This window comes from Myotis lucifugus, unplaced genomic scaffold (assembly GCF_000147115.1).
Source record: "Myotis lucifugus unplaced genomic scaffold, Myoluc2.0 scaffold_67, whole genome shotgun sequence".
In the NCBI taxonomy this organism is placed as follows: domain Eukaryota; kingdom Metazoa; phylum Chordata; class Mammalia; order Chiroptera; family Vespertilionidae; genus Myotis; species Myotis lucifugus.
Genome location: NW_005871115.1, coordinates 2,207,746 through 2,231,642, shown reverse-complemented (window position 1 = coordinate 2,231,642; position 23,897 = coordinate 2,207,746). Strand labels below are relative to the sequence as shown.

The following is a 23,897-nucleotide window of genomic DNA, read 5'->3' as shown; positions in this document are numbered from 1 at the left end:
GCACAACAGATACAGTGTGCTGCCAATTGCTTGGGAAAAATGTAGCTTCGGCCTTAAAAATGTGGCCGAGATGATTCAGTCACACCCTCAAGCGAAGTTGTCTGTCACTGATTGCCTTTCTTTTCTCTCTTGCCATGGTAACTAGTGAGGAACAGCTAATCACATTAAAGAGAGAATGATACAAACCTTGTGTTTGTGTGTGTATTTCTGGGAAAGATTTTTACATAACTCACTTTAAACCGTAAACCTTTTCTAATTTCATAATTGTGTAAGTATAAAACCAAATGTGAGTACAGGATGTGTTACCGGGGGAAGAACACCAGATTGGGAGTCAGGGCCTTGTAGACAAGTCACTGACTAGCGGGAGCTGTTCAACAGGGATAGTCCTATAGTCCTATCTCATCACTGTTTCTGGCATCAGCGCTGGTGTCCCTTTGGTGAGCAAGACAAGCACGTTCTTTGCTTATGTGGCTTATGGTTAATGTGTAAGTTTTGCCAAATCACTTATATTCTGTGATACGGTGCCTTGTTCTATAAAATGAAACACTTAAAGGTACAGTAGAGAATAAAACAGACTTACAGGGTGATGATAGGTAACAGTTTTAAATAGGGTGGTCTGAGAAGGCTTTATTGAGGAGAAAGCACTTGTGGTTTTTTTAGAGAAAGGGAATTGAGATTGAGGAATCAGCAAATGCAAAGGCTCTGTGGTGAGAGAGTGCAGTTGTGTTCAGGCCATCAGCACTGAGGCCAGCATGCTTGGAGAAGAGGCAGAAAGTGGGAGAATCACTGCAGGTGGGGAAGAAAGGGAACTGGGGATCCACCCTGTAAGGTTCTTCTATGGCCATTAATAAGGTCGTTTGCTTTTCTCAGAGTTGGAGGGTTTTGGAGAGAAGAGAGATGTGGTTTAAGTTTTAAATTATCACAGTGCTTTATTGGGAATTTTTGTAGAAAGATATGAGGTTTTTCTTTTTTGTTCTCTGTTTTCTATACCTAGGAAATGTTTTCTGCCTAATGATCCTTTTCCAAAATGAGAGTAAGTTTTTGCATATTTACTGTTAGATAATAAAAGTTGGCCTAAGCCACATAAGCTCATATTCACATTAAAAATATAAAAGAGAATTTTAGTAAGTGTATTAAATGATGAGCTGGTAGTTGATAGCTGGTATTATCTAGTTAATATGTTTTATTTATATTTTTAGCCTTGGGGTTCTATTTTACGGAATTGGAATTTCTTAGCTGTAACACATCCGGGTTACATGGCATTTCTCACGTATGATGAAGTTAAGGCACGACTGCAGAAATACAGCACCAAACCTGGAAGGTAGGACTTTTCAGCAGTCATATTATGTGATGTACTAAAGAGGAAAACTCCTTTATGACTCTCTTAAGTAGATCAATAATGCCCATGGGGGCGAGGGGAGGGAAATGCTAATAGACCATGCTTCTTAAGTGAATCTTTTGAAATAATACATTGTGCTTGTTCTGAAACATATGTTCATAAAGTGAAAGAAAATACTGTGTAATTTGATGAACTTAGAAATTTGTTAGGTCTCAGAGTTCTGGTTTTCAAATTGGAATAGAATATTAGCATATTGACTATTTTCATGACACCTGTGTTTATGTATATAATTGTATGTGTATATTTGAATGTAAGATTCTTGTTCATATTTTTATTTGTTTTTTTCAATCCTCACCTGAGGGTATTTTTCCATTGATTTTTAGAGAGAGTGGAAGAGAGAGGAAAAGACAGAGAAATATCGATGTGAGAGAAACATCGATTGGTTGCCTCCTGCACTCGCCCTGGAGCCTGCAACCGAGGTACATGCCCTTGACCGGAATTGAACCTGGGACCCCTCAGTTCACAGGCCAACGCTCTATCCATTAAGCCAAACTGGCTAGGGCTCATGTTCATTTTTAAATTATTTTTCAAGACATTTAATTTGGCTCTATGATAAACATAAGTACATATAAACATATATAAGTACATAAACATAAATAACCCATTGTTATAAACCAAGCCAATTTCATGTCCAAGAGAACTTCTTCCATTATACCTTATAGTTCTTTACAGCTGAAAATTGGTTTTATTTTCCAGATGATAAACTGAGTGATATACATGGAGGTTGACTGTTTGGTCAGCCCTTTTGACTTTGCCCAAGAAATCCTCCCTTATTTATGACAAATCTGGCATCAGAAAATGCCTCCTCCCTGGTTAATGCATTTCCCCACATCTCATCTAGAAATACATTAGGCACATACTAGCCATTTGTGCCATGGTAAGTGGCGTACTGGGGATGGCAGTAAGGACAGTGGAGACCTGTCCCCTCACACTCACATTTTAGTACAGAGACACCATTTCAGTGTCCACAAGTATACGCTTTTTATATAGGGACTAGTGCCCCAGTGCATGGATTCCTGCACATTGAAAGGAAATTAATTAGAAGGTGGCCGGCGGAGCTGGACTGGGCAAGACGGGCTGGACATGCCCTGGAGCCAACCTCCCGCTGTCCCTTCCTGGCCTGCCTCACCTGGGGCGGCGCCTTGGCTTGAAGGGTGTCTGCGGGTGAGGGGAGTCCCTCTGGCAGGTGGGCTCCTTCAGCCTGGCATGCAGGGATCAGGCCAAAACCGGCTCTTCAAAATCCCCCAAGGGGTCCCGGATTGTGAGAGGGCAGTTCTCAGGTGACGCACCCCGAAATTTGGCTCACTTCTCTCTGGTTCCCGGTACATCACCCGAGAACTGCCATGCCAAGTCACCGCAGCTCGGCAGCTCCTGTGTTGAGTGGCTGCCCTCTGGTGGTCAATGCGTGTCATAGCTACCTCCCACGGTTGCTTAGCCTTTCATATATATATATATATATAATCATTTCATTTAAGGAAGGAATTTGGTTGGTGTTTTTTTAAAGTCTACCTTTTCTAATATTGTCTTTATTTGATTTGTAGTATAAATGATGTCTTTTAAAAATATTTCCAAGTACAAGCCACTACTATTGATTCCTTTCTTTTTTGCTATAATGAAAATTTCCCCCTTTTTATATTTAACAATTTGTATGGTATATAAAAAGAAGGTAGTGGGTGCAAACAGTTTAGCTCAGGTTGAAGTCTTCTGTTAAGATTAAGGAGAGTTGTTTCTCATTGTGACCATGACAGCAGGTCATATATTTTGGACAGTGGCTTAGATGGGTCATTTTGTTTCATCCAAGGATTTCTCAAGCCAGAATTTTCCATAATTTTTACTGTCTAGATTGGCATTAAAATTTCTTTTTGTTCATGAAGTATGATTTGAAAGATGTGATATGGTTGGGATCATGCAATCTTACCAATTTAACACAGAAGCTATTTGGGGAATTATCCTGTTCAATTTTATAAATATAATAAGGAAACTGAGTCCCTTTTATGTTCTCTGGTTCAAGATCTGGAGATAGTTAATGACAGTGTTGGAAACAAAAACCAGGTCTCATCACTATTAGAATAGTTCTCTGAATAAAAAGTTAGTGCTCTCTGAAAAGATGTCTTCTTTTTTTTCTCATCCTGCCTTGTAACGATTTATTATATTAAGTGTTAGTTAGTTAAAGATGAAATGTTTAGTCTGTGGTAAATTATAATATGTAAAGTGTGATAGGGCATTGAAAATGTGTTTAGGAAAACTCTTTTAAAGAACAAATCAAATAATTTTGATAAATATTTGCTTTACAGAATATATGTTTAAGTGGTCCTTTGTCTTGGCAAGTATTTCATCTCGTTGGCCTCACGGTAAAGAGAATAGTTGGGCCTTTGCCAAGGACATTGGGGTTTCTCAGGTTGTGCTGTTTTTGGGATCCAACTGGCAGTCATAATAAGTCTGTGGAATTTTTTTGATCCAATTAAGGATGCCAGTAATTGATGGGTTGATATTCTGTTTTCAGGCTGTCTAGGAGGATGTTTTTTACATTTTCTTGAGAAGTTATTTCATAAGGTTCTATAACCAAAGTGAGGTTCTTAATATTCATAGATTAGCTCTTTTGAGCTCTTATTTAAAGATGTATGGCTAGAATTTGTGATAAAAAACATTTTTTTCAATAATAATACAAACTATTAACATCCGAAACTGTATAATTTTTAAATTATAAAGTAATTGAATTCCACAATAGAAACTGGCTCAATTTCTGTCAGGGAATTAAATTTTTACCCATGTATTTTATTTTTAATTTCCTAATACTTTGTCATAGCTGTTTCTACCACCAGCACTTTCTTTCTTTTTCTTTTTTTAAAAATCTTCACCCAAGCCTATTTTTTTTCATTGATTCTAGAGAGAGAGGAAGAGAGAGTGGAGGGGGGGGTAGTGAGAGAGAGAAACATCGATTGGTTGTCTCCCCTATACACCCTGACGGGATCAAACCCACAACCTGGGTGTGTGCCCTGACTGGGAATTGAACCTGCAATCCTTCAGTGCACGGGGTGATGTTCTAACCACCAGCCAGGGCATTACCTAATGGTGATGGCAATAAATCACTTGATAGTTTACAACTTCAATTACTTTCTCATATAACTCTGGAGATATTTAAATGAAATGATCATTGCTTCTGTTACAGTTCAATACATAGAGAAGTACAACAGTGTTAAAATAATTTAGAAGGAAAATTTATATTAGGAATTCTAAATAATTCTGTTTATTCTTTACCTTAAAAAACTGAACAAATTGTGTAGTACATTTCAAATGTGATTAAACAAAATTTCCTCATGTTTTACAGCTACATTTTCCGGTTAAGCTGCACTAGATTGGGACAGTGGGCCATCGGCTATGTGACAGGGGATGGCAATATCTTACAGACCATACCTCATAACAAGCCCTTATTTCAAGCACTGATTGATGGCAGCAGAGAAGGATTGTGAGTATGAGAAATGGGCATCAGGGCACATTCACAAATGTGAAAAATACAGGCCGCTCTGAGATGGAGTAAATGGATAGTGTGAGGCTGGTGATGTGATTGCTTGCTTTTTATTTCAAGACTAAGAAATGGATGCTCCTTTGTTTTTATTGTTTATCTTTTAAAAATCGTTATTTGAAGGTAACCTACTTATTTGAATTTACCTATATTTATAGCAAATAAATTCCAACATGAAATGGCAATGAGATTTTATATCTTTTATCAGAAAAGAAGTTGCTACTTAAAAGTTGTTTTAAAATAGATATTAAACATACAAAACACACACACACACACACACACACACACACACGGGTGGGCAGAAGTAAAAGTTGGTTTACAGTTGTGAGGATGCAAAACAGTTTATCCTTGTATTATTATTTATTAATTCTTGTATTATTTTGCATACGAACAACTGTAAGCCTACTTTTGCCCACCCACAAAGTTTAGGCAACCTGGTAAGTCCCTTCTTAGTATACATATCTGTCATTCATTTTAGTCCTATGCCACTTCCTCCTTTTGTTGTATTTCCAGTGTCGCTTCATCACACTGACTGTTGAGCGCTTTGCTTTGCTGAGTAACTTGGAGACATAGGTGATTCAACTTGCCATGGATTGTGATAGAAACCTAGCAGGAGGAGGTCCACCAGAGTCAACAAAGAGCAAATGATTTAAGTGTTATCTTTTCAAAAGTAATTGCAAAAAAAAAAAAGTACAGGGATCTATATGAAGAAAAATAATGCATTTTTAAAGTTGTGAGCTTTCTAGAAATACTTATATGAGAATTGTATGGCAAACTGTGGTACTATTTTTTTCTCTTAATTATGATAAATTTGCTGTTCTCAGTCAGTTATACTTGACCTTTAGTGCAGCAGAGATTCACATGTGTAGCTTTGATGCACTATAATTGCAGAATTCTTACTTTTAAGAAAATATGCTTTAAAGTTTGAATTTATAAATAGAGGTTGTAAGTGGGCAACTCTGTGATTTGATATGGCTTATGTATATTGTTTACAATCCCTTCCATCTATTTTTCAAAAGTCAATCAAAACCAAAACTCTATGATTTTTAATCAATGGTCTAGCCTCTGAACGCCTACATAAATTAACTGTTAATACTGACACAAACACACATGCACACACACATCTTCAGGGGTATTTGATGAGTTGAATTTGTACTTTAGGGATGAATTAGATTAAAAATAGATCAGATCAGAATTTTAATCTGATAGGTAGATCAGGTTTTAGATTAGGTTAAAATAGATATTACATTAATTACATCATTTTTTGTTTTAAGATCAGTAGAAACATGGGAGGCATATCATCTATCTTAATCCAGCTATCATCAGGGTCAGCTGTTCTTTCCTGATATTTAATCTACTATTATATGACATAAGTGATAAATTTACTTTGATAACCAGCCAAGATTTTTTCTTCCTTCACAGCCTTTGTAAAGGGGCTCATCAGTAGCACCCTTGTTTACTGAGGACAGTAGTCATGGAATTGTCCTTTCTTTATACATTAAATAAAGAGAGTGTTTTAACCTCTTCTCTAACAGTCTTATTGTCATATTTGTAATCTTTCATTTCTGACTTCATAGAATTTCATGTTTTTGAAGTGCAATGATCAAAATGTTATATAATAATTTTTAAAATTGGCCACTTTAGGGTATAAAAAGAAAGTTATTTATCAATTTTTGCTTATCACTCTTCATTTAATATTTGTAGAATTTTATCCCATCCCCATAATGACACTATAACTTTGTAACATATTCAGATATAATCAACCACTTTTCCTAAGTCTTAAAGATTTATCTCATTGATTCATTCCTTACCATTTGAGAATTGTCTGTTCTCTAAGTTAATTTTTTTCTCGTTTTCCTAGGTAAATTTTAACACTAACATATTTATAGACTATTTAAGGATAAATTTTTTTGTTACTTCACAGAATAGTTTTAGTATAGTTTGCCCTTTAAAATATTCACCACTGTAGTAGTATATTCTTAATTTTTCATTTAAGCCATTTAGCACAGAAAGATACTGAACAAAATTAGTCATAGCAATGAATTGAAAAAATCCAGCAGTAATACTGCCATTAAAAAATGAAAAATAGGTATTTACCAATCCAATAAACTTAATTTTTAATGAATTTCTTAGTAAAAACTGTTTTAGCACCGCAAGATGGCATTATTACTATAACTTTAGAGAGTTAGTTCTTTCAGTTCTCTCTAATAATGGAAGGTTATCTTCATAAAACTGTGTTTATAGCTTGATTTGAAGTAAATGAAACATGGACTTGTAACACTTTCTAATTTCTTTAAATGTGTTGGGTGAGTAGAGGTGAGATGGAAAGAGAGAACGGGAAAGTGGAGAAACAGGGACACCATATAAATATTTGAATAACTTTTTGGGGAAATTATGGGCTTTAATTTCATTTTTCTCTCCTTATGTTAAATATGGTTTAAAATGATACATTTAACATTAACTGTGCTTCAGATGAAAAATGTGAGAATTGCAAAAATATGCATGTTGAAAGTATATTGGAATAGAACATGAGAGACCAGTAAAATAAAATTTTAAATTACCTAACAGACATATAGTAAAGGTATTTATTTGAAAATGGTTGCTTAGTGGCTGAGTTCATATTTGTTGTATATTTCTTATGTGAAAATGATTCTAGATTTTAAGTGTTTTAAAAATAACAATATTATGGAAATAGAGATGGAATAGGTTCTTGATATAAGTTAAATAAAAAGGAAGTATTCAAATGTGTACTTTAATATAGAAGAATCTGATAAAATAACCTAGTTGCAATTAAAATATAACTTTATAATAATAAAATTTATCTTTAAATTCCAGCTACCTTTATCCTGATGGGAGGAGTTACAATCCTGATTTAACTGGATTATGTGAACCTACGCCACACGATCATATAAAAGTTACACAGGTAAGGACAATTTGTGCAAATGCATTTATAATTAATAAGTATCTAGAATGTTTTGACATAAATAAGATTCTCTACTTACACTAGAGCCAAAATCATGTGCAGGCACTTAATGCAAAAGATACTTAAGGAATTCTAAGGGTGTTTGAAAGAAAAAAAACACATGACTTTTTCCATTTTTTAAATAAAAATTTTTGCCATTAATGTTCTTGCTTCCAATATAATTTTGTTAGTTATTTGGGGAGATAGGTAGATAAATCCAAACGTAGGTAGATAAATATGACAAGAGCCATAGGTTTAGGAAACTCCATAGCAGATTAGGATAATTTATAGGCATTAGCTTTTAGAGTCAAATGAATAAGTGAACCCTATTGAAGATAATAATTATATTTTTATAAATCCGTTGTTGGCAGCCTCATAGATTATGAATGGGACGGTAACTGGGTGACATTCAGTAATTACCAAAATCTAAATAAAAATACCTTTGACTCTAGATTGCATATATAAGCCACTTGCATATATACACAAAGCTCTATACCCCAGGTGTTTGCTTTAGCATTTTTCATAAAAATGGAAACTTAAAAAATACTGAAATATTCTATCATAGTTTTAAAAAATTATACCCATACTGTATTATACTGAAAAGTCATTAGCGGGAGGATGGTGGTTCTACATATTCACATGGGCACTTCTGCATTTTATGTAAAAATCTTCCATTTATGGGACACTCAATTATATAACATTTCAATTTGTAAAATTACACTGTGTAAGTTTAATTTTGTGAATAAAGAAATGAGCACATATGAACACATTAAAATAATTTTAGAAAATAAAAATTAAGAAACACCAAACTGGTAACAGTGTTTGTAACTGAGTAAGTAAAAATATTGGGGAGTCAGGGAGAGGATGAAAGCATTTTATAATCTAGTTTTAAAATATTTTATAACATATTTTTAAAATATGTTTTTATTGATGTTTTAGAGAGAGGGGGAGGGAGAGATAGAAACATCTATGAGAGAAAAACATCAATCAGCTGCTTCTTGCACACCCCCTACTGGGGATTGAGCCCACAACCCAGGCATGTGCCTTGACCAGTAATTGAACCAGAGACCTCTTGGTGCGTGGGATGATGCTCAACCAACTGACCCACACTGGCTGGGCTTTGTGATGTGTATAATAAATAAAAATCTGCCGAAACCGGTTTGGCTCAGTGGATAGAGCGTCGGCCTGCGGACTGAAAGGTCCCAGGTTCGATTCCGGTTAAGGGCATGTACCTGGGTTGCGGGCACATCCCCACTGGGGAGTGTGCAGGAGGCAGCTGATCGATGTTTCTCTCTCATCGATGTTTCTAACTCTCTATCTCTCTCCCTTCCTCTCTGTAAAAAATCAATAAAATATATTAAAAAAAATAATAAAAAACAGAAATTAATGGTTTTGGGGAAGACAAGAGATACTTTTTTATTTTATTTCTAATTCTTTAGATTTTAGTCCCAGTGGTCTTGATATTATTATATTTGTTGACATATGTACAATTTGTGGGCAGTTTTTAAAATGTAATATATGACTTCCATTTTTAAAATTATATAGTGATTCTATAGTATATAATATTTTAATACAAAAATTTTATATTTCATAAAATTTTTTTATAAAGCCATTGCTTTAAAATACATATTCAAGAATAGACCATTTCCTAAATGACTCATACATATTTGACTAGTATACCCATTACATTGAATTAAATTCTGCATCTAGGTTTTTAGGTTATGGTAAATTTTTTTTTTATAATTGCAAATTGGTCCTTTGGATGTCATAACCTACCTAAAAACTTATCAGTTATTTTAGGGACTTCAGTGATTTATAATTTATTTTGGATTACTTTAGATTTATTTTTTTTCCATCTTGATCTATTCTCTCTTGTATTTTTCCTTAAATTAAAAAAAATTATATAGTCACACATATATCCATTATGGTAGGCATAATTTACATATTAATGTGCATATGTGCATATTTGTGTATCTATTTATGTATATATCTATATTTTTTTCCTCACCAAGATTGTAAAATCTTTTAGTAGGTTAGGGATTAAATATTGTCATTTATTTATCCTACCAGTACCAGGTACCTAGGCACTTTCTAGATTAGAACATTGCCTTATTTAAACAAATTGTATTTCTATAATTTTTTTTGTATCCCAATTAAATAACACCTTTTTTTGTATTTTCTTTACACTCACCAATATATTTGTATCTCCTTTGTGACAGATCTTTTCAATATTTGAACACTGAAAATTGTACTATGCCAAAAGGTTCTGAACTAGTAAATCAGAGTTTTAATAAATCAATTTTTGGTTGCTGAAGTGATTAAGATTGGGGGGAAAGTATGCAATTTAGAAATTTAATATAGAATTTGAGGAAAATTTAAACTTATTGAGCCTCAATTATTATTTTTTTAATTCAATATATCTTATTATGCTTTGGAGATTACATGACATATAAATGTGGGTCACAGTACCTAACATGCAGGAAGGGCTTGGCAAATGCTACTTTCCTTCCATTCTGGAATTTCTATAGGTATCTAAGAAATAAAATTTAATGATCAGCCAGAATCATGTTTATTCTTAGATTTTGGTAATTTGACAATAAAATTAGATGACCATGTGGCATTTACAAAAAAAATAAAGTTAATTACATTGCTTTTTAAAACCATGCTTGTCTTTTGTATCACTCTATTTTTTTAAATATATTTTTATTGATTTCAGAGAGGAAGGGAAAGGGAGAGAGAGATAGACACATTAATGATGAGAGAGAATCATTGATCGGCTGCCTCTTGCACGCATCCTACTGGGGATCGAGCCCTCAACCCGGGCATGTGGCCTTGACTGGATACAAACCCGGGACCCTTCAGTCCACAGGCTGACACTCTATCCACTGAACCAAACCAGCTAGGGCTCACTGTGACTTTTGAAGCAAGTCCCTTCCTAAAAGAATGGTACAAAACATTAAATAATCCCAAGTAGTAAAAGAGCTTATACCGTTGCCTTTTAATAAAAGCTCAAATCCTTAAAAAAAAATTTTTTTTGTAGACCAGATTACCATTATCAATTTAAAACATGTCTCAAATGGCAACATAATCCTCACAGGTGCAAGTCATGGTATTTGAGAATATTTAATGTTAAAAGTTCATGCAAGAAATAACATTAATTTACTTTTTTGCCCAAATTGCAGGAACAATATGAATTATATTGTGAAATGGGCTCCACTTTCCAGCTCTGTAAAATTTGTGCTGAGAACGACAAAGATGTCAAGATTGAGCCTTGTGGGCATTTGATGTGCACCTCTTGCCTTACAGCATGGCAGGTATAATTCAGGTTTAATTAGCAATGTGAATTCTCCCTTATATTCCTTAGCAATATCTATCTTTTCAGTTTTCTTCTTCTTGATTCAGGAAATAATACTGAGAAGTGTTTTGTGTGAATAGTTGTTAAAAAAAAATCATATGTTTAAGTTTCTTTTATGTAATATATTTTTGTTGTTTTTATATTTCTCCTTTTGCATGTGTAAGTTTATATTAGTTTTAAGTAGCCCTTCTATAACACTATTGATTTCGTCCCTTGTCTATTACCTATTAACTACATTACATAATTTACTGTAGATCAGAATCTACTTATAGTATGTCAGATTCCAAAGCAAAGTAAACTCCAGTAGATAAATCGTAGGTTGATATTTAAACCATCCCTCTTCCCCTGAGGCGGTGTAGCTCCTGTCTCACACATGTCTATGGCTGCTCCGTAAGGCTAAAATAGGAAAATCAAACAGGACATGCTTCCAAAATACTTATAGTTCCCACAGAAACAGGCATTACATTTTTCAGTTTACAGAAACAGAATCTAAGATAAATTGCAGAATCTAAGATAAATTAGGCAGATGTTCAATAAATATAAATTGATTTGATGTTTTTGAATAAGACCTAGAGAATAACTGGTTTCCCCAAGGGCTTTCTTACCTGTTTTTATCTGTAATAAAAGGTGAGATTTTAAAATGGCTCTTTGGACAGATTTCCAATTTTGCATATGCTCCAAATACCAGAATATATTGCATATCCTCCAATATCCAGAATACTTTGATCAAGCCATTTTTAAACTGCTGTTTAACACAACCAATGTTGAAATGAATATTGTGGATGGGGTTTAGTTAGAAAGGAAATAATTAACTTTCAAGCCTTTTTAAAGACTTGCAGTTGAGTATGTAATTGACATCCCTACCCTATTCCTAAGCCCTCTCAGTCCTGATCTTCTCTCCACCCCAGAAGCTCTGCCCTCCTGAGGAAGGAAGCCTTAGGTTCAGGGAAGGGTGCAAACTAGAGGAGCCGTGATATCTGCTGAACTCATTACTTGGTAACAAAATATAATGACTTTCACTTTTTCACCATCTTATAAAAAGGGCCTCCTACTTCCTGTGAGGATACTTAAAAAATGTATGAAGAAAAAGAGGAAGACCTAGGAAATGAATTACAATCCAGTTACGTTTCGAAAGCCATTCCTGAACTCCTGATGTCTTTGTAACCTCAGTAAAAATTGTTGAACATTCTTATACTTCTCTCTTTCAATATGCATCGAGGTTCTATTTTACTTTAGTTTTCCTTGATATCCTTGCCATGATTTCCCTTTATTACTTCATGATGTTGGTGAATTTTACATAGTGCAGGAGAAGTTGCAGGAAGGGGGATGCTCGGTATGGTGTCAGGAAGCTCATTCTCATCTTCTGGGCACATGTTTAAGTAAGTTATCCTATCTAATAATAGACAAACAAGGTAATTAACCGTACCTCCGACACGCTTCCCATTGGCTAATCAGGGCTATAAGCAAATTATCTGCCAACCAAGATGGCGGACGGCAGCCAGGCAGCTGAAGCGAACAGGAGGCTTGCTTGCTCCAGTGATGGAGGAAGCCAAGGTTCCCCGCCTGCCACCACCCAGCTCTGAGCTGCACTCTAAGCAACTATGTTGCAATTATAGAAGCTAAACAATCCCCAGAAGACTGCTTTCAGCCAGCCGGGCCTCAGAGCTGGAGTTGCAACAGTGTTTCAATTATAGAAGCTAAACAGAGCCCAGATACCTGCTTTCAGCAGTGGAGGCCTCAGAGCTGGAGCCAAGCCTCAGAGATAAAGCCGGCTTTCAGCTCCAGTGACAGCCATAGAAGGTAAATAAATCCCAAAATAAAAAAAAAATAAAAAAAGGAGAGGTTGGGAGCTTCAGTCACCCGCCAGCCTGAAAACAGCCCTCAGCCCCTCACCCAGACTGGCCAGGCACCCCAGTGGGGACCCCCACCCTGAAGAGGGTGTGACCAGCTGCAAACAGCCATCATCCCCTCATCCAGGCTGGCCAGGCACCCAAGCGGGACCCCCACCCTGATCCGGGACACCTTCTGGGCAAACCAGCCGGCCCCCATCCGTGCACCAGGCTTCTATTCTATATAGTAACAGGGTAATATGCAAACTGACCCTAACAGCAGAAGGACTGGGAATGACTGGTCACTGTGACACACACTGACCACCAGGGGGCAGACGCTCAATGCAGGAGCTGCCCTCTGGTGGTCAGGGCGCTCTCACATGGGAGGAGCTCTGCTCAGCCACAAGCCAGGCTGATGGCTGCCAGTACAGCTGTGGTGGTGGGAGCCTCTCCCGCCTCCTCAGCAGCGCTAAGGATGTCCGACTGCAGCTTAGGCCTGCTCCTCGCTGGCAAGTGGACATCCCCCGAGGGCTTCCGGGCTGCCAGAGGGATGTCTGACTGCCAGCTTAGGCCCAATTCCCCAGGGAGCGGGCCTAAGCCAGCAGGTGGTCATCCCCTGAGGGGTCCCAGACTGTGAGAGGGCACAGGCTGGGCTGAGGGACCCCCCCCCCCGCCCCAGAGCACAAATTTTTGTGCACTGAGCCTCTAGTGTTAACAGTAGTTTGCAGACTTAAAAATTTCTTTTTATAAGTAACTTACAATAAATTTAGTTAAGCTGGTAGAAGGCAAAACTGTTTGCAACTGTGCTTCAAATGTATCAGTAGAAAGTGCTAGACATGTTTCTGATGTGCCGCATTGACTGGGATAGGACTACTTAAGGTGCTTTGCTTTATTTGGTACCCACTCAGCATTTCAGGGCAAGGATTAAACTGACAGACAATTATGTGTCACCCTTTGAATTGACTTAGCTTTGAGTGTGGTCGTATGGTTCTCACAGGTACAAAAAAACTAAACATTTGCATTCCTCTCTAAAGAAAACCAAAATTTTAGGCTGATATAAACTCAAAGTACTTTGCCTCCTTGGATGGTCTGTGCATTTTAGCCTCTTCTGGGAGCCCTTGTCTTAGAGCAGAGACATGCAGGCATATTGCAGGACCTGGCAGCTTTAAGTTGATACTTACCTCATACTTGGAAGTTGTGGGTTAAACGTTCCCATGAGTTTGGCAGACACCTTTGATTAACTAAGGTTATTGTTGAAAGCATTGTACAAAATAGTTGTTTACCTGTGGCCAAGGGAGAATAAAAAAGGATGGTTGGATATAAAAGAAACAAACAAAAAATATTTCATTTTACTTTCTGTATACTTCTTGAAAGAAATATATCTTTTAAAATGTCAGGACCAATACTATATATTTTACATAGTAAGTTTGCCAACTATTTGCAATAGGTTGTTATGTGCAAAAGACATGGGACTAGTTCCCAGTTGTCATTGGTGTTTTATTACTCTTTGCACTTTGCATTGCCACACCTTTTCTGTGTATTACTGTGCATTCCAGACGGTGCAGTTCCTCTTGCTAGTAGCAGATCAATTCCTTGATTCACTTCATGGTTTTTCATTCTGGCCTAATGGCCTTATATAAGGATATGTCCAGTCATATTCATAAATTACCATTTTCTATTTCTCTGTTTTACTTTGAAATAATTCTATTTTACTTTTAGAAATTGAGGAAGTGCATCAATTGCCAAGCATTGAAAACAGTCTGAGTAAAATTTTAGAAGGAGCTATGTAAGACTATAGTAATAAAGCAGTCATTTACTAAGTAAAGTAGTCACAAAAGATGACAAATTCAAAAGTACTCAGGTTGAAATAATCGAAATAAATCACACTCATGGCATTAAATATTAGTTATTAACATCTTAATCGGATCATAGAATTGTGCATATAGATTAATGAAAAGTATGCTAAGGAATCATTTCAGCATTATTTTTTAACTCTTCCCACATAAGACTGTTCGTGATTAATAGACATTTTTCTGATATATGTTCCTGTGAGCTCTTACTTCATTGTATTCATATTGTAAACATTTACATATTTACCTGTTTCTCCTCTAGAGTGTGGATTGCTTTACCTATTTTAGAATCCTTCTCACTGCACGAGCATGCTACCCACCTACACATTGGTAGTTACTTAGTAAATACTTATGACTATATCCTATAGGTTTTGTAAAGGAAAGAGAAGAAGGGGCCTAGATTACATTTAATAAAAAGACATTGATACTGTAGATCTATTGGGAAAAGCCTTGTAATGTCTTAGTTCTTTCTATTTCTCTTCTTAGAAGTAGCTGTAATCTTTTCAAATAATTTTTATCATGCTTAAGCTGAGAATGAATCCTAAGAATTTTAAACCTCAGATCTGATCCATTTGTTCTGTTCAGTAGCTGTGTGATTCCCTACAACTTTTCACATTTTTACTTCTTCCACTTATTTTTGAACCATGTTATTTTACTTCTTTTGCTTGCAATAATACATTACCCTAGAGGCAGTAAGACCAAGTTTCTATTTTATTGCATTTTACACCAGGAAACATGCATTGTGACCCCTTGTTCCAAGTTTTCTCCACCTTGAAGAAAATTGTTCTTAGGCCAAGGTTTGAGAATTCCAAAGTGCTATTCCATACATAGTCTTAGTGGTTAAAGGAAACTTCAGCTACTGAACATTTCTACTTTGGGTAACCTGAATATTTCTACATTCATATATAGATTTTACACCATGGTGCTTCCTGCTACCCAAAATATGTTTGGCAGCTTTCATATTGTTGTATGAACAGCAGTGTTTGATGATAATTTAGACATGTGATTGCAAAATGCCCCATTACTGAGTAAAAATAAAAGTCTTGTAATGTCAATCCAGTTGACAAACATTAGCTATTCTAAAATCCTCACATTGTAGCCTCAGTGAGCTGCTCACTGAACTTACCTAATTGATAGTTGATATGAGAACAAAGTTATTGAACATTTCCATAGTTCTACAATATATTGCCAAAAACTTGTATCTAAACTTATAGATGTAACTGAAAATGAGTATTAAGTCTCTGGATAGGAATGCATGTAGTTAAAATAATATGACTCATTTGCAACTTTCTCCTTATTTGAAATGGTACAGGGCTAGAGTCCATATTTTCTTTTTTTTTTAAATATATTTTATTGATTTTTTTACAGAGAGGAAGGGAGAGGGATAGAGAGTTAGAAACATCAATGAGAGAGAAACATCGATCAGCTGCCTCCTGCACACTCCCCACTGGGTATGTGCCCGCAACCAAGGTACATGCCCTTGACCGGAATCGAACCTGGGACCCTTGAGTCTGCAGGCTGACGCTTTATCCACTGGGCCAAACCGGTTAGGGCTAGAGTCCATATTTTCTGACTTGAAAGCCAGTGTTTTTGTTTTATATTCTTATTCATTTTTTCTGTGGAGAAAAATTAAGTTTTTATACTTAATTATGCACAGGAATAATTTGTTATTTTGTTTCTCTTAACTGGGTTGGTAAAAGCAGCAGTGGATTGTTTCATCATCATTCTGCAAGATCTCAAATCCATTCATTCATTCACTCATTTATTTAGGAAACATTCCTCAAATAGCTGCTATTTCCCATGTTCTGTGCTAATCTCTGAGCTAAGAAAAGCACTAAGAAACAGCCCCTACCCTCAAGAAGTTAAAATGAAATCTGTATGTTTTATAAAGGGGCATGGTATTAATAATTACTTGAAATGAACATCCTGTTATCCTTCAAATTTAATTACGGATCTGAGATATTTTTTGTCACTTTCTATTACCTTGGTTGACCGTGCTGATACGGAAAAGATTTTAAAGGCTGCATGTCTGCCAAGAAGCTCTGATAAATCTGTCCGAGTCCAATAGGAAAGATTAAACCCTGACCATAAAACATTGTGCCTGTGTGAACTTTTAGCAAGTCATTCTTCACCAGCTTTACCTACCTAATTTAGTTTAATTGAAATTCATTGGAGACTTAAATATTATGTAATTAACAGAAACCCTAAGAAATGCACAGTAGCAGTGTCAGTTGTTACAGGCTGCAAGCGGTTACTCTTTAATTGCTGTCATAATGGCCCATTAGTCATGCCTCAGAAGGGAAGGGTTGTCAGATACTTTTTTCTCCTGAAACATCTGTGTTATTTAATAAATTGAATAAGCAAGCCAGAGTTTGCACAGAATACTAAATAAGTTGAATAATCACCTCTCTAGAGGCATTCTTTGAAACAGTATCTTGCTGGGTGTGGCATTTCTGTTCTACTCTAGGTGGTAAAACTGGGATGGTTTTATTTCAGGTCCACACTTTTCCTCGGATTTTAACAAAAAAGTTTTCTTCTTTACTCTGAATTCCGGTACATTTTCCTTTTTGTAATAGTATATTATGCATCAGTGATATTGCAGGGTTACCACATAAAGTGTGAAGTAAGGAATAGTTTTCCTTCTATGTTTTTTCCAGGAATCTAGATAATGGCTTCTTGGCTAATGAATGGCACAAACTCTAGGCCATGCTCCTCAAATATTACTTTCAAAATAAAAATGGGTACACATATATCAATTGGATTTGCAGTCTTATTTTGCATTACTGCTAAGGATTTTAATTAATTAAAAGGAAGATTAGTTTTTCCCTGTGATTTTGCAAAATAATTTAAAGAAAGACATAGGAGCCTGTAAAACAGTAATTCACAAAAAAGTCAATAGATGAACATCAATAAGCTCTAATTTTAATATGACATGTGATTTAAAAGATTTGTGGATGTTCTGTATTTAGACATCCATTAATTGCCAGAGGAAAAATAAATGTGTAGTTCTCTAAGAGAGATAAGTAGCCAGCACCACCACATTTGAGGCAATCCTATATAATAAAAGCCTAATATGCTAAGTGTCCGGTCATCCGGTTGGCCGTTGAACCAATCAAAGCATAGTATGCTGATGATTTGCTAAGGCTACTCAACCACTCACTATAATGTGCACTGACCACCACAGGGGAAGATGCTCTGACCGGTAGGTAAGCTTGCTGCTGGGGTCCGGCTGATCGTGACTGAGCGAGATGGGCCAGACACACCCTGGAGCCCTCCTGTGGTCCCTCCCCAGCTGGCCAACCTCCCGCATCCCTCCCCAGCCCTGACCCTGCACCAATGGGGTCCTTTGGCCTGGCCTGCACCCTCTCACAATCCAGGACCCCTTGGGGGATGTCAGAAAGCCCGCAGGCCAAGTCAAGTACCCCACTGGTGAACAAATTCATCCACTGGGCCTCTAGTAAGAAATAATCTTTTATTGTATCTTCTTCAAAAGCAGCCAATTTCTAGCGAAATTTCTAGTGAAATTTTGTAACCTTGGTACTGCAAATAATATTTACTTTAAGACTGTTATAAATCGGTATTTATGTCTTTGATTACATGTTTTGTCTTTTTGTATTTGATAAAATGTTGGAGCTCCTCTTTTACTTTGGGATTAACGTAGGGGCTACTTGAGTTGTCCAAAAATGTTATATTGTGTCATGAACTACAGTTTATAATTCTATAGATGACAGGAATGAAAGGCATGAGACCAATATAAATAAATTAAATTTGATAGACAGATGCTTGTCTCTGAATCTAGTGACTACAGTAAATAGACACTCACTGTATTATGCTGTGCCTTGCTGTACAGTAGCAGATATTGGCACTTTGGAAACATTTTCAGTTGCCTCTAACTAGAGCCTCTGATAGGTGTTTTAAAAGTTGGCTCCATTAAATAAAATGCTTTCAGAATGCCAACTCTCATAAGCTTCATGCATTGAAGTTTTAAATTGGATTTTAGCAATAAATATTTCCAAAAAAGCTCTTACTATGTAAAAATGTATATCTCAAGGAATATTATAATTACTACAACAAGGTTTGCATCTTTATATTAAAAGTTGAAACTTTTCAGTTAGAGCAGCAGTTCTCAACCTGTGGATCACGACCCTTTGGCGGTCAAACAACGACCCTTTCACAGGGGTCGCCTAAGACCATCCTGCATATCATATATTTACATTACGATTCATAACAGTAGCAACATTACATTTATGAAGTAGCAACGAAAATAATTTTATGGTTGGGTCACAACATGAGGAACTGTATTTAAAGGGCCAAAAGGTTGAGAACCACTGAGTTAAAGCATACAGAATATTGATTATAGTAGTTTCTTTCATTTGAAACTTGCAACTTGAACAAAATACTTTTTTTTTCATTTTTGAATGATCAGTAGTAGGCAGCTATTTTTAAACTTTATTTTAACATAGGCTATGAACCTGAGGTAACATTCTGATATTATAATATCATATAGTGATATCATAGTGATAAAAGGTTAGGATCTTAAAACAGACTTCTGGGATATAATTTCTTATTCAGTACTGCTGAACTGTGTGACCTCCCTCAAATTATGTAAACTCTCCATTTTCTTATTGGTAAAATGTGAATAATAATTTTACCTATCTCAGGATTTTATGAGTTAATATGTGGATAGTGCTTACAATAGTGCCTGCAATTTTAGTTATTATTTCCTAATATAGTAACTGATGGTATCACTTTATTAAGATATTTCATATTTCTGATTAATACTTTATATAGACTGATAATTCTGCAATTTTTATTTATTTTATTGATTTTAGAAGAAGCAGGGAGAGAGAGAGAGAGAGAAAGAGAAACATTAATATGTTGTTCCACTTATTTATTCATTCATGTGCCGTGACCAGGAGAGATTGAACCTGAAACCTTGGCTATCAGGACAATTCTCTAACCAGCTGAGTTACCTGGCCAGGACCTGCAGTTTTTAAATTCATTTCATTTCAAAATGGGATTCTTATGAACTTCTTTCAGATGCTAAGATGTTTCCTCAGTTATCTTACTATATTCTTTGTTATTGAGACTATTTTTATAGTAATTACTAGAGGCCCTGTGCCAGCCCACCCTGGTTGGGGCTGGCCGGGGGTGGGGCCATGTGCGGTTGGCCGGCTGTCCCCACCCCCGATCGGGGTGGGGAGGCCCATTGGGGCCTAGATCGGGCCAGTTGGCCACCGCAGTGTGCATCATAGCAACCAGTCGTTCCAGTCTTTGCGGTCATTCCAGTGGTCTGGTCGCTTAGGCTTGTATATATATAGATACCAGCTGGAATTCACATAGCACTTTGGAAAGCTTTGAAATAATTTATCTTGCTTTATCTTTAAGATGTTCCTTAAAACATACATTCTCTCACACCGTACAAATAAGATGAAATGACTTATCCAGTGTCACATAGCTGCAATTGGAGGGTGTAGTATTCCAATCCAATTGTTCTGACTCAGAAAGTCTGTATTCCTTTTCTGATTCACTGTTTTCATGAACCTCCCAAATTAAAACTAGAAGTTCTAAGTCTAGATTCACCAATGTCTTCTCCCTTGCCCATCATAAAAGAGCACTAAACCAAAGATCTCTCCAACCCTGGGTTATTTAGTCTAAGATTACTACTAACAATCCTCATTCATTCTTTTACTTATTTTTTAACAAGAAGTTATTGAGTTTCTGTGGGAAATATTATGCTCTGAAAATGCTTAGTATGGACCCAATTTACTCTCAATGTATCTATCTATCTATCTATCTATATATATATATATTTATTTCTAATTGTTCCATGTTTAGAAAAAAGATTTATGGGAAATCTAAATCTACCTGAAGTATAACAAGGTAATGTAAATTAGAGTATACAGAAACTACAAACACACAGTACAAACATAAAACACACACTAACACGAGACTCATGAAGTCCTATGTATCCTCTCAGGCCCTCCATATATTGTATATATGTGAAGGTATGAAGTGCTTGATCTTAAAATGTGTCCTCAACTAATCATCCTGAGAGCAAATAAATTGTGCTACATATAATGTTTATTGTAAAAAATGAAAGAAAGTACTTACTGAAGAGATAAAATCCATGTGAACAGTATTTAAAACAGAAAGGATATGGAAGGTAACTGACATGATGATAATGAGATGACTCTGGTAGCATTTATTAAGATTTTTAAATAAGATGTTATTAAGGAATGGTAAATTTGGGAGGGAAATAATTTTTTTCCTATTTTTTGTCAATGTTGATTTGTTCTCAGGTTACCTAAAGTTAGATTTATATTTAATATAATTATAGCAGTGATTTTCAACCTTTTTCATCTCCTGATATACATAAACTAATTACTAAAATTCTGTGGCACATCAAATATATACTTTTTGCTGATCTGACAAAAACAAAAACTTGTATAATTTTTATTCATTCATACCAGATGCCGCTTGTTGTCTTAGATGTTGTCATTATTTTATTTGACAATCTAAGGGAAAAGAGATCAGTGCCCCTGACTAAATAGTCAGGTATTGCATGTTTTAAAAATTTTTGTGGCAGACCAGTTGGAAATCGCTGATTTATGGTATTAATGGTTGGCATATATCTTAATGATTTTATTATGAGCATATTACATAGTTAAATTTCAGATGAGCTTAGTACTCCTGATAACTTCTGTATCTTTTGTTTTGGAGGTATTTGAGGAAGTGAAATCTACTGAGTCAATTAGAATGGTGGAGTCCCAAGTACTTCCTCTTAACATTCTCAGAATGTTAATATGTTGGAGGCTAGAAAAGGAGTTATTTATTGGTCTTTCTTTTTCTTTAACGTATGCTCCTTGATCTTGCATTAACTATATGTTGACAGAAACATAATTATTTTAATTATTGATGCCCAAGCTGATGAGTTATTATATGCCTGTGGAAGACATCCCTCATGGGTAGTCAATCAACTATTTAACAGAAACCAGGGCAGAGCACCAAGGTGGCATTTGAGAATTTATGGTGAAACTTAATTTGCATATGACAGTAGTCAGTTTACAGAGAAAGAGGGTGAGTGAAATCCTGTTACAGTAAATACCACTAGGGAGACACATTTAGCGTGATCTGTTTGCAAATCAAAAAGGATGTACATTGCAGCTGTTGTTTTGATCTAGTGAATAATATTAACTATCAACAAAGATAAAGCTGAAGATATCTTTTGTGGTATATACATAAAACAGCCACTCTAACACACATCAGTGATTTGTATAGCATTTCAGGTTGGAGAGATGAAGTAAAACCTAAATTGGGTTTTAGATTAACTGATCCCAGTCTTTTTCTTTTATCATCAAGTTGTTATTGCCTTTCAGCCCTTCCCTTTCCAAACTTAATCTTTGTAGTTACCCTTTGTTTGGAAATAGATGACAAACTGTAAATCATTTTTAACCAAAACAACATGCAAATTGACCTTGAAGGTTCTAAAAGAAGCCTTTGGATTTGAGTATAGTGGCTCACACATTCTCGGGAATGCACTAAAAATAGTATGACTTTAATGTTTTAGATTGAATGGACTAATTTTTAGTAATAATTATATTGTAGTTAGACCTTAAAAGATTTTCTGTTTGTAGATAATACAGACTAAAATATTTACAGATGAATTTATGTAATGTGTAGGATATGCTTCAAAGTAATTCAAGAGTGGAGGAAGCAAGCAAAAGTACAGGTGAATCAGGATTGGGTGAATTGATAATGGTTGAAGTTGTGTGATAGGCACATACGGATTCATTATACTTTCTCTCTTCTTTTGTATATGTTTAAATCTTTCTCTAATATTTTTTTCAATGAATGAATGAATGAAGTGTCCACTTACAGCCCAGAGTACTGTTTTCCATCCTCCATACAGCAAAGACACAGGGAACATCAGCTCTTTCACATTCTGCTCTTACATTAGAACAACCGTTTTGAAATTATTTTATGCATATCTGTAAGAAAATTCCAGGAGTGGCACACAATATAGATCCCTTTTGACTTTTATAATAAGGAGATTTACCCAGATGACAACATATATTCAATGTGTACTTAAATTTAATGTTCTTTTTATTGAAAGGTTTAATTTTGCTTAAATATTTACTCCTGTGCTAGAAAATAGCAGGTTACGATATTTTCAATTTTATCATTCATAAAATGTGGAGCAAATAATATTTAAGTTGTCTCGAAGCCCACCTGAGCATGTGTGGAATTAACGTCACATGTGCTCAGTCAGGTCCGGTGGGCTTTGAGGCAACTTAAATATGTATTAGCATGTCTATATATATTTTTTTCACCACTTTGTTTCAACTGTTTTACCATTCTAAGTAAGGGAATGTTGCAATTTCTTCTCATTAACCTACCCAAAGAGTGTTTGTTTGTATGTGTTCCTTTGATCATTTCTTTGGCAATGTAGATGTTCAGTTTGCTGATCTGAGTGACAATTGGGAAAGAACTACCTACCTACCATAGAGGGGTTGTTCAGTCATTGTCCCGTGAGAGGAGAGTGAGAGTGTTATTCCACAGTTACTCAGTGTGTCACTGTAGGGCAGGTAGATCACCAGTTTCCCATCATACTAAGGGGATGGGGCAATCTTGAATTAAGTACGGAATGGTTTCTTTAAAGATGTCAGTTTCCTTTGCATCCCTTCTCTCTAAAATGGTTCTGATTCATCCCATTTCTGCCTTTCAATGATTTTATGACTTTTATTTTTTCTTAAATGAAACACTGCTAAATTCAGGGTATAATGCAGAAACAAAAATATAGTGGTGAATATAGTATACCATCTATCTTCCTTTTTTATGTATATTTTTATTGATTTCAGAGAGGAAGGGAGAGGGGGAGAGAGATAGAAACATCAATGATGAAAATCATTGATGAGCTACCTTCTGCACACCCCCTACTGGGGATCAAGCCCACAACCTGGGCATGTGTCTTGACCA

At 35.7% G+C, this 23,897-nt stretch overlaps 1 protein-coding gene across 14 annotated transcripts in view; it reads left to right on the top strand.

Moving 5' to 3' along the window:
* CBLB (Cbl proto-oncogene B) overlaps positions 1-23,897 on the top strand; it is a 230,527-nt gene that overhangs the window by 124,131 nt on the left and 82,499 nt on the right. For 11 of the 14 annotated variants that reach the window (XM_023754943.1, XM_023754937.1, XM_023754938.1 and 8 more), the window contains 4 exons: positions 1,200-1,321; positions 4,728-4,865; positions 7,758-7,845; positions 11,067-11,198. In XM_023754943.1, the coding sequence (XP_023610711.1) occupies positions 1,200-1,321; positions 4,728-4,865; positions 7,758-7,845; positions 11,067-11,198 (480 nt within the window). Of the gene's footprint in view, positions 1-1,199; positions 1,322-4,727; positions 4,866-5,464; positions 5,576-7,757; positions 7,846-11,066; positions 11,199-23,897 lie in introns of those variants that run through there. The other 3 variants (XM_023754944.1, XM_023754946.1, XM_023754945.1) reach the window with 3 other exon arrangements.